We start from the raw sequence: 21,189 nt of genomic DNA, 5'->3' as shown, positions 1-21,189 counted from the left end.
ATATGCATCTCAATATAACGTTGGCATGAGGAGGCTGTTATATTGCCCAGATATAAATATGATATGACGTTGGCTAGTCGAGGAGGTCGTCGTATTGTCATTTATATGGGGTAGGACATTCGCAGGTCGAGGAGCTTGTTCTACTGATGTACTACGAGTAGGTCATAGGGATTGGATACTGGTGAATAGTGGTTCCTGTGTGGGCCACGTGTTGCAGAAGCTGGAGTGGTGCCTATGTGGGCCACGTTATATCCTGTGTGGATAATGGCGCCTGTGTGGGCCCTGTTATGTATTATGTGTGGATAGTGGTGCTTGTGTGGGCCATGTTATGTACCCTGTGTGGGCAGTGGTACCTGTATGGGCCACGTGTAGATAAGAAGTGCGTAGGTGCTTATGTGGGCTACGTACTGATATGTACGCAATTGTTCTGTGTGTGCCACGTACTAAGGACGTTGGAAGACAAAGTATGAGTTGCATGATTCTTGTGTGGATGTGTTGTGCATGTGAATTTAATTAAAACATAATAATAATGGTATAGTATAATGTGAATGCATGTGTGTGCATGCGGCGAGATAAACATACCGCCAAGGGTTTGCTGAGAAAGGCGAGTGCTCTGATAGGTAGTTTCTTGGTATCAGTGCAAAGGGATGCTACTTCTATAGGAAGGCAGACATCCCAATTCCCGAAAATCTTCGCCTTTAAAATAATAAAGATGTGTATACTAGTGGTGAGGTAATTCTTCACCTGAGGGCTTATTAAGTAAGCTGAGTGTTGTGGTAGGTAGTTTTTAGTACCAAAGCAGAGGGAAGCTACTTGTATGGGCGGGTTGACATCCCGATTCCTGGGAACCCGCACCTTTAAAATAATAAAGATGTGTATATTGGCGGCAAAGTAATTCTTCACCTAAGGGTTTACTGAGTAAGGTGAGTGCTCTAGTAGGTAGTTTTTAGTACCAGAGCAAAGGGAAGCTACTTGTTTGGGCGAGTAATCTTCTTCCCTATCCTCGGGGACTTTCACATGCATAAAAATTATGTACTTGTGCATATTGGATGTGTGTAAGACATCAGATGTCAATGATGTTATTAATGATATGTTTTCTCAGTTGTTATTGATATTATATGAGAAGTAGTCTATTTTGATATATAAATATTAAAACTCATTTGTCACACACTGTTGTAATTTATTCCGCCCTTACAATGAGTGTCTCACCCTAGTGGATTAATAACTTTTCAGGTTCTTCTAGAGATTGAGTTTGAAGGCCTAGGTTGGGTTTGGTGGTTTCTTTTTGGGGTATTATGAGATGCTGGTATATATATAGATATATTTGTACTGGGTTATTTTTAAATGTTGGTTGTGGATATGAATATTTGGATGTTGTAGTGTTCATTTTTGGGTTTTTATATAGAATTCTTGTATTTATTTGAGATTATTTATTTATATTCCGCTGCGTGCATGTTAATTATGGTATCAGATACAGATGATTGGAACATGTGGTACCCGGACCCCACTTGGCAGGTTCAGGACATCACATTGTGGTATTAGAGCATTAGGTTATAGGTTTTGCAGACTTTAGGATTGATTAATACTAGTGTATCAGTACGAATAAGGATAAGGATAAGGATAGGAATGGGTAGATTAGGATGTTGATAGGAGATTTTGAGTTTTGTTTTGTAGCTTAGAGATAGAAATCCCTTGATGGACTTCTGTGAGTTTCTGAATCCGACCAGTTTAAGAAAACCACAGTAAATATATTGATGATGATGTTTCTGAGTAGAGAGACTGGAACTCAAAATTAGAACTTGAGGGTTAGGTTCATTTTGGGATAAGCTGGTTGTTTGATATTTTAATTAAGGATTTAAATGTTAAACTGATTCGTTGTTCTATAAATGTACCTAATGTGATATGAAGGTTCTAAATTCTCTTATGTCCTATCTACAGGATGGATTCCAGGGGAAAAGAAGTTGATGCTGGAGAGGAGAATGATGTAGGAGCTACCAGTGTGGGAGAGATCGATACCTCCACTATACTGCGGGGTTTATCTTGGCAAGTTCGGGAAGAAATTAGGTAAGACTCTGAAGGATAGAACTTCCCACCTGTAAACCAAGGCTGTTCGATTGACCAATTTACTCACCTGAAACCTTCTGCGTTTGCGAGCGGTGTTGACCCACTTGTAGCAAAGAGCTGGGTGCAAGAAATGAAAAAATGTTGGCAGTGTTATCTTGCACTAAGGCACAAAAAGTTCTCTTCGCTACCTTTAAGCTTATAGGGGAGGCCGAGCGCTGGTGGCAAGGAGTGAAGCTGCTGGAGGAACAACGGGTAGTACCCACGGATATGACCTGGAGTCGATTTAAGGAGCTTTTCTACGATCAGTACTTCTCTACCACCACCAGGGCTACAAAGGCAGAGGAATTCTTCCACCTGACTCAAGGGCAACTTATTATGCAACAGTATGCTGCAAAGTTCAAGTGGCTCTTCCATTTTGCACCTTTTATGGTTCCAAATGAATTCCAAAAGGTGAGGTGGTTTGAGAAGGGATTGAAACTGAGAATTCATGAACAAGTGGTAGTCCTGAAGGTACAAAGCTTTTCAGAGTTGGTGGATAGATCCACCGTGGCAGAATTGAGTCTGTGGAGGAGTGCAGAGATGGTAGAGCAGAGGAAGAGGCCTAAGCCTCTCAGTTTTTCTGATGATGCCAAACAGGGCACGTGGAAGAGGAACAAATATGTTGGGGGAGAGAGATTTGATAGAGGTGATCGAGGACGTCAGAGCGATTCTTCACCTCCCTATTGTGTTCATTGTAAGTTGAGACATTGGGAAGAATGCCTAGCTAGGAACATTAAGTGCTATCAGTGCGGCAGATACAGCCACATGGCCCGAGATTGTCGAGAACTGCCAAACAACGCACCTGCACCTGATCAACACCAGAGGAATAAGCCACTGCCTCGTGGTGGTTCGACGCATGTGTATACCATGGTTCCGGCTGATAAGGATATTGCTCGTGGTGCAGGAGCAGGTATGATTTTATATTAAATATTAATTTGATTTTAGATTCATATGTTTACTTAGAATTGTGGAGTATATTGAATTTGTGGTATAATGATGATTAAGTAATTTTAGAGTTTTGTAAAAGAATTAATTAGCAAATTTCGAGGATGAAATTCTTTTAAAGAGGGGAGGATGTAGTAAACCAGGAAAAAAAAATAAATAAATAAATAATTATTATTATTAAGGAAATTAATTAAATTAAGAAATCTGAGGGTTATGTATATGTATATGCTTAAGAAAGCTTAGTGTCTAAGCTTCCTGGAACAAATAGAGAGAGGAAAAGAAAAGAAAAAAAAAAACCTCTCATGCAACAGAACAGAAAGGAAGGAAAGGAAAAAAAAAAAAAAAAAACTCTCACGCCACTCGAACTCTCCTCACGCTCTCCACTCCTCTCTTTACGATTTCGCAACGGATTCTCCCCTAATTGAAAATCCAAAAATACCACTAGACTCCATTTTTCGTCACTGACAATTCTACCGAAGTGGATTTGTCGTAAGAGCAATGTAGGCATATCTCCTGGGATAAGACAAATTCTCACTCTTACCTCAATTTTTCTTAAATTTTAAGTCAAATTGACGATCAGACACCACCACGAGAATTTAGGTAAGATTTTCTACAAGTCTAGCAGAGCGAATTTCTCGTGGGGTCGTTGTAAGCATAGCTCCAAAACTAGGATAAATGAGTTATTTAGAAATTAATTTTTATTTAATTATTATAAATTAGGAAAGATTAAAATAATATTTTATTGGGGTTGATTTGATTGAATTAGGGTTCGAGTAAGTGCCGCGGGTATAATTTTAGGGACCCTGCAGACGTGGTTCAAGAAATCAGGTAAAGGGAAATAAAATTATATCAGTATTTTATTAAGGTGAACTGGTTATTTACGAGCATATGAAATTTATTATTTATTTATATGATTTTTTTAGAACAACTTAAGTACTGGAAAATGATGATTTTGTTTAAGATTTATATTTGAGATAATTGCATATGATATTAAATTCGTGTGACATGAGAAAAATTTTTCCTAATAAATTGAATATAAATTATTGTGGTATTTGAGTTTGCATGTGGGGATGTTTGGAATGATTATGACATGATGAATGAATTGTTATGTTTGACTCATGTGTGGAAATGTACTGATTTGTTGGATTACTGTGTGGGAATGTATTGATCTGTTGGATACCTGCGTGGTAATGCATTGATGTATCTGTGTGAACTAACTGATGTGGTTATTCGTATGCATCTCAATATAACATTGGCATGAGGAGGTTGTTATATTGCATAAATATAAATCATGATATGATGTTGGCCGGTCAAGGAGGTCGTTGTATTGTCATATATATGGGGTAGGACATTAGCAGGTTGAGGAGCTTGTTCTACTGATGTACTACAGATAAGTCATGGGGATTGGATACTGGTGAATAGTGGTGCCTGTGAGGGCCACATGTTGCGGAAGTTGGAGTGGTGCCTGTGTGGGCCACATTATATCCTGTGTGGATAATGATGCCAGTGTAGGCCATGTTATGTATCATGTGTGGATAGTAGCGTGTGTGTGGGCCATGTTATGTACCCTGTATAGGTTGTGGTGCCTATGTAGGCCACATGTAGATAAGAAGTGCGTAGGTGCGTATGTGGGCCACATACTGATATGTACGCAGTTGCTTCCTGTGTGGATGTGTTGTGCATGTGAATTTAATTAAAACATAATAATAATGTTATAGTATAATGTGAATGTATGTGTGTGCATGTGGCACGGTAAACATACCGTCAGGGGCTTACTGAGAAAGGCGAGTGCTCTGATAGGTAGTTTCTTGGTATCAGTGCAAAGGGATGCTACTTGTAAAGGCGGGTAGACATCCCGATTCCTAGAAACCTTCGCCTTTAAAATAATAAAGATGTGTATATTGGCGGTGAGGTAATTCTTTACCTAAGGGTTTACTGAGTAAGGTGGGTGCTCTGATAGATAGTTTTTAGTACTAGAGCAGAGGGAAGCTACTTGTATGGGCGGGTAGATGTCCCGATTCCCAAAAACCTTCGCCTTTAAAATAATAAAGATGTGTATACTGGAGGCGAGGTAATTCTTCACCTAAGGGCTTACTAAGTAAGGTGAGTGCTCTAGTAGGTAGTTTTTAGTACCAAAGCGAAGGGAAACTACTTGTATGGGCAGGTAATCTTTCCTATCCTTGAGGACTTTCGCCTGCATAAAAATTATGTACTTGTGTATATTGGATGTGTGTATGATATTAGATATCAGTAATGTTATTAATGATACGTTTTCTCAACTATTATTGATATTATATGAGAAACTGTTTATTTTGATATATAAATATTAAAACTCATTTGTCACACACTGTTATAATTTATTCCACCCTTACTGAGAAGTGTCTCACCCTAGTAGATTAAGAACTTTTTAGGTTCTTGTTTAGATCGGGTTTGAAGGCCTAGGCTAGGATTGTTTTTTTTTTTTTGGTGGTTTCTTTTTGGGTATTGTGAGATACTGGTATATATAAAGATATATTTGTTGTAAAGACCCAAAAATTTAAAAAGATTAAAATAATTTAAAAAAAATAAAAATAAATAAAATAACAGATAAATAAATAAAAGGAATAACATGAGAAAAGAAAAGAAAATTAAAAATATAGAAATTAAATTAAATTAAGATACATTAAATAATTAAATAACTAGTTGTTAAATTAAATATTATTATATTGGATTTAAAAATAATAATAATTAAAATAAGATATATATATATATATATATATATATATATATATATATATAAAAGTTAAAGTAATATTATATATATATATATGTAAAGTTAAGTTATTGGAAGAGATAAGAAGGAAGAAGGAAGAAAGAAGAAAGAAGAAAGAAGAAGAAGAAAGAAGAAGCTGGAGAAGAAGCAGTACGCAACCCCCCCTGAATTTTTTTTATTCTTTCCTGCATCTGTCTCTCTCCTTCTCTCAATTATTCAGCGAGTTTGCAACGGATCAGGAAACAGAAAGTGCCGTTGGAATCCCAGTTCTGCTACCGACATTTCTACTGGAGCAGATTTTTCATGGGAACGGCTTAGGCACTGCTCCTGGGGAAAGATAACTTTTCCTCATTTTCTCAATTTTCCTATTAATATGTGGTTAAATTGACGAACGGACACCACCACGGGGTCCTAGTTGTCATCGTCGTCATTTTGACGTAGGTAATTTTCCAATTGGGATTTTCTAAGCCTTACTCCAAAACGAGAGTGAGATTTGAGAAATTTGAGAATTTGACTAAATTTGAGGATATTGTTATTTATTTAGGAATTATGGCCCTACGAAATATTTAAATAATAATTTATTCAAGCATAATTTATTGGAACTAGGAATCTAATTTCAGGATTCAGGTGAGCGCCGTAGGTATTTTTTGGAGTCTGTATTGGCATAGTTCAAGAAACCAGGTAAAGGAAAAAATATATATTAAATCAGAATTTTTATGAATTTAATGAAAAAATAAATTGTGTTATATGTACGTGTATATGTTTCATTATGGATAAAACACCAACTGTTTAAATTATATTTTTTCGAGTTTAGGGCTGTTTATTAGATATGTATAAGTAAAATGAACTGATGAAAGTGAAAAAATATTTTCAAAATATTTATGTAAGACATGAAAGGTATTCTTAGTATATAAACATTAAATGTTGGTTGACTTATTTTACAGGTAGTGTATGAATTTTATTGCTAAATTGTGTGGCATGAGTAAATAGAATGTTGTGTACAAATATATGTTAAATGTATGAGATGCGGGCTAAGTAAGTAAAATAATGAGAATAAAATATGATATGGACAATGTTGTCTGTGTATGTTAAATGCAACCATGTAAATGTAAGATAGCTGAAAGGTAGCCATATTAGCAGATCTAGCACACTTCTGTGTAGACTAACTGATGATAGCTAAAAGGAGTTGTGTTAGCAGATCTACCACATTTCTATGTAGTAACTGATGATGGCTAAAGACCAGTTGTAGTACGAAGTAATGAAATAAAATGTTATGCAATGAAATGACGATGAAATGACAATGAAATGAAATGACAAAGGTAAATGATGTAAATGGGAAAGAGTCACTTAAAGTGAAATGAAATGTAAAGTTAAGTTATGAACAGGAATGAATGTGCATGAATGTATAATGGCAGAACAGAATGATGTATTATGATAATAGAAGTATGCATGTACGTAGAACATGTTACGATTGAGCGAGGCATATTCTTCGCCTAAGGGCTTGTTGAGTAAGGTAAGTGCACTAGTAGCTATAAATGTGACAGTAGCCGCTTAACGTACTAGGGCAGAGGGAACCTACTTGTATGGGCTGGTAGATTTCCCTATCCTTAGGGTCTTTGCCGGTAAACTATTGTTGAACAGCGTGAGTACGAGATTAATTTATCACTTAAGTACTTACTGAGTAAGGTGAGTGCCCTAGTATGCTTAAATCGTGACCTTCGGGTTGTTAAATGTATCAGAGCAGAGAGGTGCTACTTGTATGGACGGGTAATCACCCCTATCCTTGGGTAATCTCGTGGGTTAAACATTTGCATGTGTTTGATTAGGATTAGGGAATGATTTCAGAAATTATGTTAACGATTTTCAAATGTTAAATCTTATGTTATAAATAAACTCATGTTGGCCACACACTATTTTAATATATGGTTTCTTCCCTTACTGAGATGTGTCTCACCCGAATATAAATTTATCTTTTTTCAGGATTTCTTCGAGATCGAGCTTTGAGAGCTCAAAGTTTTTATAGCATTATTGAGGAATATAAAAAGTAAAAGGTATATTTCTATGTTAATTTTGGGATGTACAAAATTTATGTTTTATGTCTTTATGTTTTAAGACTATTGAGTAAGGAATGATTGTGAAAATACTGATTTGTTTTGGGAGTTATGTAGATTTATGGAAATGCAGGTGTTGGATGATTTATTATGGATTATAGTTAGAATTAGTAAACTCTGGTATATTTATATGGAGATTATGATTATGTTTTCCGCTGCATTGTTATGGATCATGATTTATCAGGGATATGATCAGGTATAACGCACCGGGCCCAGGTTTAAGGGTTCGGGGCATTTCATTTGTACCAGGTTATGTTTTAAATGCTGGTTGTGGATACGGATATCTGGATATTGTAGTGTTCATTTTTGGGTAATTATATATAAATCTAGTATTTATTTGAGATTATTTATTTATATTTCGCTGTGTGCATGTTAATTATAGTATCAAATATAGGTGATTGGAACATATGGCACCCGAGCCCCACTTGGAGGGTTCGGGGCGTCACACGATATGTCATGGTCCCACATTAGATTTGTATTGGGGAGATCTTAAGCTTATTAGGAGGGTTTGAACTCCAACTAAGTTAGAAGCCTTTTATAGGACAAACTCGTGAGACCAATGGGGCAAAGTGAATAATATATTACGAAAGTTGGACCCAAGACTATTATATTTAGTATTAGAGCCACCCTAGGGGGTACTGTCATGTGAGTGGATCCGTCTTGGGGGGTACTATCATGTGAGTAGGTTTGCCCTACGAGTATTATCATGTGAGTGGATCTTATATAGAAGTGTAAGAAACTTTGATAAGGACGTTAAAGATTGAATGAATGAGCTTGTCATGGAATCACATCGGATGTGTACTAGGAAGATCACCCTGATGGGAATGTCAAAAATCAGACGGGAGAGTCTGTCACTGTCTCACATCGAATGTGTACTAAGGAAATCATGATGACAAAGATGTCAGAGATTGAACAGGAAAGTCAGTCACGATCCTACATCTGATGTGTAATAGGGAGATCTTGGGCTTATAAGGAGGGTTTGAGTTCCAACTATGTGAGGCGCCTTTTATAGGACAAACCCGTGAGACTAGTAGATTAAAGCGAACAATACCTCACCAGAGTTGGGTCCAAGACTGTTACACGATGCCACATAATACAAATTTGAATTTCAACTTTTAAATTTTATTTTTTAAAAATATGAAATGTCAACTTTGAATATTCAAAATACCAATCTAACTACATTTTAATCTTAATTTTATTTTAAAACTATTTTAAAATTATTATTGTACTTGTAAAATCAATATTTTTGTTTCTTAGAGACAAAAATATAATTTTTTTTTTTTGGGAAATGAAAGATGAGATTTATAATTTTTTTTTTAAAAAAGTATCACATTTTTATGTTTATTTAAAAATTTTAAAATCAATAAATATGAATATTAGGCAACTAAAATTTAAAATGAAAATTGATTTTTAAAATTTGAAATATGAATATGATTTATTATTTGAAATTATTTTTAAAATTATTTTCAAATCTTTTTAAAACTACAATATGATTTTTTTTTTGAAAAGTTTAAATTAGAAGGAAAAATATTAAACTGCAAAATGGGCAAGCTATATCTATAAGCCCAAGTCATAGCTCTATTCCGCTTTTTATTTCCTAAAATGTCATAGAAGCAACCTTTAATAGTTACACTTGAGTTATAATTCATATTTAGGCTTCCTCACTTATGCAAGATTTTTCTATCTAGTTAAACCAAATTAACTTAGCGGGGAGTGGTATAACACATCATGTTTAAGTTATGATGTAATGTGATTATATTATTATTATATAAGAACATTTAAATAGATGTTGTGTAATTTTTATTTGATAAGATAGTAAAAATTGCATAGGAATTGCTGGATGTAGGTACACTGGCAAACCACATAAATTCATTTTGTTCTACTTCTTTTTTAATTTCTCTTTTCGTTTTGTTGTGTGTGTGCATAATTTTAAGGTACAATTTTACTACAATATTATAAGGATATAATAGATAGATAGTGCGCATTAATTGACCTAATCCGGAGCTAATACCCTTCCTTCACACTTTTTATCTCTAATACTAGAAATGAGTAGTTCTCAAACTTGATTTAATTTTTTATAAATATCAAATGATGCCTATAACCATCCATAACTACTTCCGAATTAAATTAAAATGCCCTTCAACTATTATTTATTTCCTCTGCAATTGTTTCATCATCTTTAATCTAATGTTCTTGTCCTAACTTTTTTTTTTAAATATCTAAAATGCCCTTATAACTACTTTTTAAATTAAATTAAATTAAAATATTTCTTAACTTTTATTTTTCTTAAAATTATTTATTTGAGTTAAAAATAAAATGTTAACATATTTTGTGATTATTTAAAATTTTTCTTGTAATCAAATTAAAATGCCTTCTAAGTATAGTGTATTTTTTAAAATTAAAAAGAAAAACTTATACTGAAGCCGTGCGTGTGGAAACGCAAATTGCGTCGTTCTCTATCCGACTAAGTTAATGTGTCTGACTTTCTTACGAAATGACTTATATTTTATAATATGCATCTGCAGTAGCCCAGTGGATATTTCGATAAGGTGATTTGAGTGCCAGTTGCGGAAGTTCGGAAGCGAAGAAGAGGAGGGGAGGAGATGCAAAATCTTACAGCAAGCGAGTTGGCTGGTTTTGGTGTAGGGGCTTTCCTTTTATGGGCCACCATTAGTGCTCCCAGAATCGACGCTTTCATCTCTGCCTCCCAGAGAAGGTAATTTTCCCTTTCACTCTGAGCTTCAATTTGTATGGTGCTTCAGATGGTTCCATTTTCTTTCTTTTTTTCTTTTTCTTTTTTCAAAAAATGTATGTTCATTGAGAAGAAAATGTGAGTGTTCTGTGGTTTTTGATATTGATTATTGGGGTTATCTAACTCTTTGGGCTGCTTTTGAAATGCATTTTTAGTGTTGATTTGTTGTCTCTCCTATATGATTCCTCAACCTTTGAATACCAAAAAGAAAACGCCGTAGCCACCAAATGAATAATCCCCATTCCAAAATGATGTTATTAAAAAAACAACCCATATCTACTGTAAAAATCTCTATCTCAAAATAATGTAGTTAAAATTTCAGGGACAATTCACTTAGATTGGTATGGTAATACAAATTTAGGATGTGAATTTGCAATGTAGGTGGACGAAATTAAATGTAAAATTAGATGCAATTTTGTCCAAATTCACTCAATTTTAAATTCAGAAAATGTTACTCCTTTGTGACCGGTTGGCCATGGGGGTTCGAGTTCTAGGAAATAACATCTCTACATAGAAGTAGGGGTAAGGCTGTGTACACTGTGATGACCCTCTCCTTACCCTTGCGAAGTGGGGAGTCTTGTGGCCCAGGGACACCTTTTTAGATTCCAAATGTTACCTAAACATATTCATAAGAAACTAGGAATAACACCATTTGGGAGTGCTGAATCCAGATGCATTTCAAACTCAAAGCCACAGCTTTTGAAATGATGCTAATAAAGCATAACCTACGTCACTTGGCCAAAGCATCTATCAATGTGTGGACATACAACAAATGCAGAAAGATATTTACATATTATCTTGACAATGACATGGATCTAGAGCTATCCTAGCTTGTGCTTATCTTCATACACTAATTTTTTTGAGATTTTTTGGTAAATGGAAATACCTAAAACAGTGAATAGGTCTCTCTCTCTCTCTCTCTCTCTCTCTCTATTTATTATGTGTGCCATGTACTCTATAATGAACATCCTATCCTTACATACTCACGCACAAACTCGCACTTATGAGTTACTAACCCAATAGTAATAGACGACAAAAATGCTAAATAACTAAAGTAACAAGTAACCACCCCCCTCCTCAAGCTGGAGCATAGATACCATATGCTTCTAGCTTGTTACAAATAGTTTTAGTACGAGCACCCTCTGGGCTTTTATTGTATAAATGACCAAGTTGGAACTTAGGCTTCACATGAGTTGTTGTATAAGCTTGCGCATGAGTTTTTCCCTAACAAAGTGACAATCAACTTGAATGTGTTTCATTTGTTCATGGAAGATAGGGTTGAAGGCAATATGAACTATAACACATCAACTCCATAATTTGAGAATGCGGGAAACCAAATTCTTCCAACATGTTCTTTAGCCAAACAAGCTCACGTGTCATGTGGGCCATGGCATGGTACCATGACTGAGGACTCAACACTTGACTAGGCCATCATAGTTTGTTTTTTACTCTTCTAAGATACTAATTTACCACCAACAAAAATATAGTACACGGTTGTGGATCTTCTATCAAAAGTTGACCCAACCCAATTTGCATATGCATATCCTTGAACATGAGTGTGACCCTAATCTTGATACAAGATACTTCTCCTAGGTGCACCTAGGTATCTCAAGATATGAATGACTACATTCGAGTGACTTTTTCTTAAAGAATCAACAAATTGGATTATGGTACTTGTTGAGAAAGATATATTTGGTCAAGTATTGTGAGATAGTTCAACTTCCCAACAACTCTTTGGTATCGACTAGGGTCAATCAAACACATTATCCGCATCTAGCACTAATTGTTAGCATCAATGGGCATATTAGGTTTGGGTCTCAATGGCTCAATCTCATCTAGAAGGTCTAGAACATACTTCTTCAATGACAAAAAAAATCCTCATACGAGATTTGGATACTTCTATACTCAAGAAGTATTCCATGGCCCTAAACCTTTGGTTTGAAATTTAGTTTATGGAAAATGCTTTAGGCTTTGGATACCTTGATAGTGTTCAAAAGTAATCACAATATCATCCACATAGACAACGAGGACAATCCTACCAACATCAGTATAGTGATAGAGCACAAAGATATAAATTGAATACTGGAGACTAAACTCAAGTACTATGCATTGAACCAACCAGAACATGTTCTGAGAGACTGCGTAGATCATACAAGGATTTCTTAAGCTGATGCTGTAATGTTTACTGCCCTTGAACAATAAATCCAAGTGCTTGTTCTATGTAGACTTTTTTGTGAATATCACCATTTAGGAAGGTATTATTCATATGACGGAAAGGTCAATGGCTAGATCGATGTAAGTTTCGTAATCAGGGAGCATGTGTTAGAATAGTTCAACCCATACACCTAATATATCATTTGGAAACAAGAAGACTCTTCAGGTGAACTATAGATCCGTTAGGATTAACCTTTATAGTGTACACCAGCAACATCGAACAATAGATTTATCAATTGGAAGAGGTATTAGTTCCCAAGTATCATTGTCCTACAAGGCACACATCTCTTCAACAGTTGCAACTGAACACTCAAAGCAAGATAATTCTTCAAACATAGAAGTAAGATAGGAAACATTGGATAAAGTGATAACAAACTAGTGGCATGGGGGTGACAAGAAATCGTAAAAGGAAAAAAATAGAGATTGATTGTAGGGTATTGGTGCCGACCTTTTTGAACAATAATAGGAAGGTCATGAGAAGTTCAATCATCAAAAAAAGGCACCAAAGAAATAGCATTAGGTGGCAAGGGCTTTGTCCCCTGATTCGGTGTCATGTGTATATGAGGATGATCCAAGCATAAAAGGATTAGATTAAGATGACAACATAGGAGGAGGATTGGGATGAAATAGTAGACTGAAAACCAAAAAACTAGGCTGAGGAAAGACTCATTAAGGTCAATGGGATTGGGGAATTGGAATACTATGGTGTAGATTCAAAGAAGGTAAAAGATAAAGGAATAATGTAAATTAGGGCTATAATATTGACAGCCCTTTTGAGTATAAGAGTAATTATAAAAATGTATTTGGTGGCACGAGGATCCAATTTATCCACTCCTAGACTCAATTGGTGGACAATGGACACACCTCTAAATATGTGAGGAGGTAATTAGAACAAAGGAGCGTTCGAGAATAGAACAAAATATGGTATGTTACCATGTTACCACCAAGGATAGGGATTGCATTGGATCAATATCGAACAAGTAGTAATCTCCAAAATACTTTGGGTACATTCATCTGATACAATAAAGTACTAGTGACTTCAAGAGTATGCAGTTCTTTCCTCTCATTGAGTCCATTTTTTCTGTGGAGTGTGGGAACTAGATGACTCATAGATCATACCAAAATTGGTCAAATTGGTAGTGAATTAAGTGCTAAAGTACTCGTTATCATTATCACTACAAAGTATGGTGACCGATGAATCAAACTGAGTCTTTATTTTAGAACGTCAGGCACAAAAGATATTAAATCTTTCATTAAATAAAGCCAAGTCATCCTGAGTAGTCATTGACAAAAGTAACAAAGCTAGTCGTATGGGTATTTTATTGGGTACTCAAGTACTCCTTATCATTATCACTACGAAGTATCATGATTAGTGAATCAAACTAAGTCTTTATTGTAGAACACAAGGCACAAAGATATTAAATAACTCAAAAATTCTTTCATTAAAAAAAGTCAAGCCATCCCTAAGTAGTCATTGACAAAGGTAACATAATATCTGTGAAAAGTAAGGTGTAGTCCCAAGAGGAGGGGTGAATTGGGTTTTAAAAGTTTCTTGAATTCTTTTGATAAATTCTTTCCCAACTTATTTTATTCTTAGCAATCACACAAGGATGGTTTTGAATTTCAATTACAATATTAGCTGAAAACCAAATTCACTTTTGAATCTTAATTAGAAAATATATTAACTTGATCTTGCAGCAATTTAAATTCACACCCAATCAATTAATCAATAAGCCAACACAATCCACAAGTTACTTAAATAATATATGAATTGTAGCAGTGCTTTCAAGATTCAAACTTTGTAATCAATTAGGTTTTTTAATCAATGTTCTTTCTTTAATCAAGGTTTCCGCAAACGATTAATCAACGTACACCCTTTAAGGTTTTCGCAAAAGATCAATCAACGTACTCCCTTTAATTAAAAGTTTCCTCAATCTCAATATCAATTTAATTTCCAGTACTTAAAATAAACATCCACGCAATTTATATATGCAAAAAATTAAAGAGTAAGAGAAGAGAGTGAGACCAAGTTTTTACGAGGTTCGGCTATACCTGTCTACGTCCTCGCCTTAGGCAACACACCTAAGGATTCCACTATACCACTCCTTTACGGGTAGGAGCAACCTTTACAGCACTCCTTCAATAGGTTGGAGCACTCCTCTTCAAGCGATAGCCCATGCTCGGTACAATGATTCAATAGCCCCGAACTGTCAAGAAAATAAGAAACACTTCCTGCGTAGAAGAGTCACTCTCAAAAAGAGCAGATTAGTACAAGTTAAAGTATAGCTAAGAATACTTCAATTTAAATATCAATGAAAAATAGAATTGAAGCTTAGAGATTATATCACCAGGATCTTTCTTTGGATTGATCAAATTTAGAGTTTATGCTCAAAGATTAGTGAAAAATAGCTCAACAAATCTCAGAAAAAATTCCAACAAGTATATGAGCAAGAAAGCTTTTGGAAGAGTATGAAAGTTGTATGCTTGATTGCTGTTATGAATTCTTAGTATTGATTTGATTTGTGAAATCATGTATTTATAGACTTAAAAAGTCATATTTTCATGTTGCCAAGTTACTTGGAGTATTTCCCTAGTTTTCACAAAGTTTGGAGCACAAGCAACATAATTTGGAAATATTTAAACGTTGTTTAAAAAAAGCCATTATGAAGGTCAAGTGTCTGGACTCATCGGGGTCAGTCGCCTGGGCTTTTGAATTTCAGCGTAATATCAAAATCAGAACAAGGTTAGGTGCCTGGACTCACAAGGGTCAGTTGCCTGGGCCTATACTATCTTCCAATTTTAATTTAGCATAAATTATTAGTCGCCTGACCAAACAAGGGTCAGTCGCCTGGGCAGTTAAAACATTGTTGTTAAACCTTGTTTTCAAAAACTTTTGCCAATTTGTTTTGAGACTATTTAAATGTATTTTCCAGGGTTTTCAAAATATGGTCTCTAAGTCCATGATTAACCCTAATGAGTTTCAAAACATTCATTTTAATATTAACTTGACGTACTTATACAAGACTTTCTTAAAACTTTAAAACTTTCTAAACTCGAAGTCTTCATGTATATCTTTGCTTTGAGTCCATCTGGTCTTGAGTTTCAATATTCTTTAAGCTTTCATAGGATTTGTCTGTCTTTGACCTTTTAAGCTTCCTTTTGATCATTTGTTTTTGGAATATGAACTTTTAATAACACTTGTGATCTTGAACTCATAATACTTGAACTTTTGAACTTTATATACTTGATTTCCTGAAACATCATCACTTAAACCAAATATCATCAAAATAAGATTCGAAAGCCATGTTATGCCAACAATCTGATACTAGTGCCCAAACATTAGAATTAACTAACAGAAAAGGGCTTATTACTTGTTTAGTGACTTGAGAAGCAAGCTTGGCATGATGATGCTTTTCTACAAGACTCCGCCCAAGACTAGACATAGAACTCGACGTAGGAACTAGGAACCAACTGTTTTAACTCATCCAACTAAGGATGACCAGGGCGACCATGGATTTGAAGAGGGATAGTAGCATCAATGCAGGCAGTAGAAGGAGATAGAAACTCAAAGTAGTAAGGCCCACCAGCTTCTTGTCCTCTGCCAATCTTTTTCCCTAGTCTTCAAATCCTAAATAACTGCAGATATGGAAAGATTGTTACGAAGCAATTCTATAATTTCATAATCTTACTAATTGGCATGAGATTAAAAGGGAATTTAGCAATATATAGAACAAAAAAAAGGGACATCAAGGGAGTAGGATTTACTGTTCCTATTCCTTTAATTATAGCATCGGAAAAAAGTAACTTGAGGTAGGTTTTCAAAATACTCGAGGGTACAAACAAAGGTGGGCTACACCTATCATATGGTCAGCACTGTAAAAATCTATGACAGGCTAGTCATTAGTGGGAGGGATGCTGTTACTCAGTGGCATGCAGTGAAGAGATGTTTGTTGGGATGCCGGGTACTGCAGGAGCCTTGAATACTCCTTTGAGACAGATATATCACATAGTTCGTCAATGGCTGAATGAATAGGGGTGAATTCTGTGGTGAGTCTGGTGACTGATGCGGGAAACATTCTTTTGAGATTCATGGACTCCATCCAACACCCACAAACAAAACCAATCACAAACATGCTGTCACAGCAGTGATACAACACTGGAACAGTCACATTACAGACACACTGATACAGCACTGCAGTCCCAACACCAGTCACAAACAACTTCTAACATCATTAATGAAGTGCCGCAAGTGAGGGATTAAGAAGGTTGGATCTTTGGACCAAAATCCATGACCAACAACTTGATATCATGGTTTATGGAGGGACTGAAGATGTGTGGTTCAAATTGATAAAAAACAAGGATTAACGAAGCCTAACGCACTGGGATGTGATCGGCGGGTGTGTGAGGGCGCAGGGCTGGGCTTCCAGCTATGAGATCAGGAGGCTAAAGATCGGCGATGTCTATCAGTCTATGGGAAACTATGATGCTGATTTCAAATCTGGCAACTGCTGGAGCTGTTTCAGACCTGCAGTGGTATAAATGGCACTCCTACAGCGGCATACATGCTTAGGATTATGGGATTAGGGCTTGGTTTGACTGTAGCTGTGGCTCCTGGATTTTAGGTCTTGGGAACCTGCTCCAATTCTATGTCGAGAATGTTCAGTAAACGGGAAAACCCTAAAACAGCGAATAGGTCTCCCTCTCTATTTATAATGCATGTCATTACACTACAATGACCATCATACCCTTACTAAATCTTGCACCAACTCAGTCTTACTAACCTAGCAGTAATGCACAGCAATAATGCTGAATAGCTAAAGTAACCGATAACATACATTAATAGAACAGAAATGGATGGCTGGTATTGCTACACTCAATCAAAGCATCTATAAGTATAAGAAAGATACAGAAAGTGCTGAAAGGAAAAATATTTTTACATCTTATTCCCCTCCTTTTGCCATATGGCCATCTTGATGACTCTACTGAGCAAAGCTTGGATTTCTTAAAGGATGCTAGAGCAACCGCCTCCCTTTATTACCATCTTATACTTTTCATTGATGGAATGCTTTTCAGTTCTTTAGAAATTGTAAGCCAATACAGTATAAGATTTCATCTCCTTTCTAGCAGATTCGATTGAGCCATCTGATTAGAAACAATTTAATAGGAAAAGCATGCTGCATTTAAACCCTTACTTGGAAAAGACACAAATGATGAATCTAGAAAATTAAATGTGGGTCCAATTCTCTAACATAGTGATGCAGTTTAGCATCATGGAATTACAGCCAACACATAATTTGGAGAGATAGATGAGAGAAGAGGGGGAGAATTCCACAAAATTTGGACTTCCACAGCCACTTTCAGTAATTTAATGCTCATATCCCATCTTTGATTAGTTAGAATACGCAAAACGTGATCTATGATATTATCAATGGCTTTACAACAATTTCTACAAGTTTGGGTAAAATGGTAATCAAATAGTTAAGAGAGAATGAGAAAGAAATAGGAGCCTTGCAACTGATATATCTGGTCTTTTACACCAGCACAAGGTTACCCAGCATAAATGACTGGTCGGATCAGCAAGCTTGGGATCTTCTCTCAAGGTAATTGTTTGTGTGAATTTGTCCAACAATTGAGCAGTTGAGTGGGTTCAATGCTTGAGGAATTGTTTGCATCAGTTGCTTACAATGGGAAAGTTACTTCCCCTCCTAATAAGAAATGAGCTGGCATTAGAAAAAAAGAAAAAATGAAAAAAAAAAAGCCATGGTACCCAGACCCACCCGAAAAGCCCAAACTTGGTCTTATTGTTGAAGAGTCTCCTCACATGGAGAGCACATTCCTTGTGGATCTTTTGTCTGGTATTTGTTCACATTATTGTTTGCTGTGGGGGGCAACGGGATCTTGGAACTTCCCCTAGGGCTGAAATGCCCTAGCTTGTTGGGCAAGATAGATTAGGACATCATTTCACCTTGATTTACAGTTTCCTTAAGTTTTTTTTATGATTGTTAGAGTGTCCTATAGAATGTAATCTTTTCATTGTTTTCTGAATGGCAATTGAAATGAGTTGAACTTGTCAGCTTTATGAATTGAATGAATTTATTTTTGCATATACAATGGTTAGTTTTCAAATTAAGGAACATATGTAAAATCTTTCACAATTTCGCAAGATAACCTTTTTTTTTTTTTTATTATTGAAATGCATTATTCACTACATTTTCTGTAATGGCTCCACTACAGAGAATATGTGGGTGAGGGATTGAACTTGTCTCCTTAAACTTCTGCCACTAATTCTTTTTTTGTCCTTTTTTTTTTCCCTGAATGGTGATGATTATAGGAACATCTCCTTACCAATTCTTCGTATTATTTTCACTTTGAAAATTTAATGATAATGAAGTTGCTCTTATCATGGTGGTGCTTTTATGAGAGCAGTCTTCCTAAGGAACACACACACACACACACACACAACATTTATAAAATGAGTTGATCACTGATGGCTGACTTCATAGCAGACCTAGTGACTCTTAACCATAGATTCCCAAAATTAGACACCCCAATGCAGAGAAAAAGGAAAAAACAAAAAAAAATCTTTGGAGGATATGACATTTTAAGCTCCATCACCAATCAATCTGTATTTTGCATATTCAAACTAGTATGCAATGAAAAGTAGAAATCTGATATAATTGTGCTGTTTGTTTAACTCCTTTAATGTTCAGCTCTTTGGGTATGTGCAAGAGATGTGGTGATTTAAAGATAATAGCTTGCTCAAGATGCAAAGGAGTTGGATCGGTTAGTGCGGGTGGGCCATTTAGTTTTAAGCTTCTGGAGGACTTCTTTCAATTATCTGGGGATCGTGCAAGGGTTAGATCCGTTCCATGTACTAAATGTCGAGCTAAAGGCCACTTTTCCTGCCCTGATTGCTCTAAATTGACAAAAGTTGGTCCTCTCTAGGACAAGTACAGATGTTTCCTCTTTTTCAACTTATGCTCTCTCAGAGTGGATTGATTTCAGGGTTTATCATATGTAAGGTTTCAATACTTCATTTTGTTCCAAAAATATCTTAAACCCATTAAGTGAAAATGGGTGTAAATTGTTGTTTGTGTATCTTTACCAAAAGTAAGATTTATTTCTGAGAAGTTTAGAATATGACTAGAGAACACCGGTATTTTTGGTTGCCTTCTCCCTATTTTAGATAATAGAAGTATTACTATTAATTATTTCATTTTTTCTATTGGAAATGCCATGTACAAACCTAAACATCTCTTCAATAGATGTTGGATTTTTCCTTTTTTTATTTTTTTGGGTGTCCATGTGATTGTTACATTCTCCGCTCCTTGCATAGTCAAGATCACAGTTGCTGATATTGCACAATTCACTGACTATGATTAATTTGGGAGTACACACTCGTGTGAAGGTGACCCAACGATTTTATAGGGGGTGTGCGTTAGCCCAGGTTGGTTGTGGTATTACTTCTAGGTTTTTGTAGCTTAAGGATTTGATTTTGTGTGGACAAAAGAAAAGAAAGGAAAATAAAATAGAAATTCATTCTGTTATATTGTCTTTATATCAAATATTATTAAAACTGAAAATTTCTTGTAATATGATTAAAAATGAGAAAAAATTGTTCTAATATGATTAAAATTAAGAAAAATCTAAAGTTTCTTTCACTGATTTGATTTCTTTTTTAACCAAGCATAAAAGGAAAATTATTTTATATTTTTCTTTCCTTTTCATAGCATTTCCTAGTTCCAAATGGACTGTTTTCATATGAAGAGTAGTATAGTAAACCGGGATGGTTTGTGCTATCCTACAAAAGAAAAATGCACTGGGTATTAAAGGTGCTGCGTGTATAGAGCTGGACTGGATGCATCCTTGGCGTACTAGAAATAGAAGGTGCTGTGTGCATGGAGCTGGAGTGGATGCATTTTCAGAATATCAGAAATAGAAGTATATAGGGGGATTCTGGATGCATCTTTGGCATGCTAGAAATTGGAGTATGTAGGGAATTCAACCTCCAACTTGCTGCAGCTGGAATTGGCAAAGGTTGCTAAAAGTTAGGAAATGGGCTAAGCGTCATATATTGCATAGAATTGTTAACAAAGAGAAAGTATATTACTAGTTACCACATCATCAGAGGATGGGAGAGGATATCGACAGCATCTGCTTGATGTGACTCGAACATCTGCTGTGGTACAAGAATTATATATCTAGGCATAATTTGATCTTATGCTTAGGCTTTGGAGAAAAGGTGGACTTGAGATCAAGTGGTAGAGAAAAGGATCTTAAGTAATTCTTCTTTTAATTTCTGTAATAATTGC

General features: G+C 35.5%; 2 protein-coding genes across 2 annotated transcripts; both read left to right on the top strand.

The window, feature by feature from the left end:
- The first annotated feature begins 1,461 nt into the window (after positions 1 to 1,461).
- On the top strand, positions 1,462 to 3,030 carry LOC131147404 (uncharacterized). The gene is made up of 3 exons (XM_058097056.1): positions 1,462 to 1,535; positions 1,939 to 2,064; positions 2,175 to 3,030. The coding sequence occupies exons 1-3, from the start codon at positions 1,462 to 1,464 to the stop codon at positions 3,028 to 3,030; spliced, it is 1,056 nt and encodes a 351-aa protein (XP_057953039.1).
- A 7,310-nt stretch (positions 3,031 to 10,340) lies between these two features.
- Positions 10,341 to 20,017, top strand: LOC131157674 (uncharacterized). The gene is made up of 2 exons (XM_058112009.1): positions 10,341 to 10,627; positions 19,588 to 20,017. The coding sequence occupies exons 1-2, from the start codon at positions 10,515 to 10,517 to the stop codon at positions 19,820 to 19,822; spliced, it is 348 nt and encodes a 115-aa protein (XP_057967992.1). The 5' UTR covers positions 10,341 to 10,514; the 3' UTR covers positions 19,823 to 20,017.
- Positions 20,018 to 21,189: the final 1,172 nt, after the last annotated feature.

This window comes from Malania oleifera, chromosome 1 (genome assembly GCF_029873635.1).
Source record: "Malania oleifera isolate guangnan ecotype guangnan chromosome 1, ASM2987363v1, whole genome shotgun sequence".
Classification (NCBI taxonomy): Eukaryota; Viridiplantae; Streptophyta; class Magnoliopsida; order Santalales; family Ximeniaceae; genus Malania; species Malania oleifera.
This window is presented reverse-complemented; position numbering and strand designations above follow the sequence as displayed.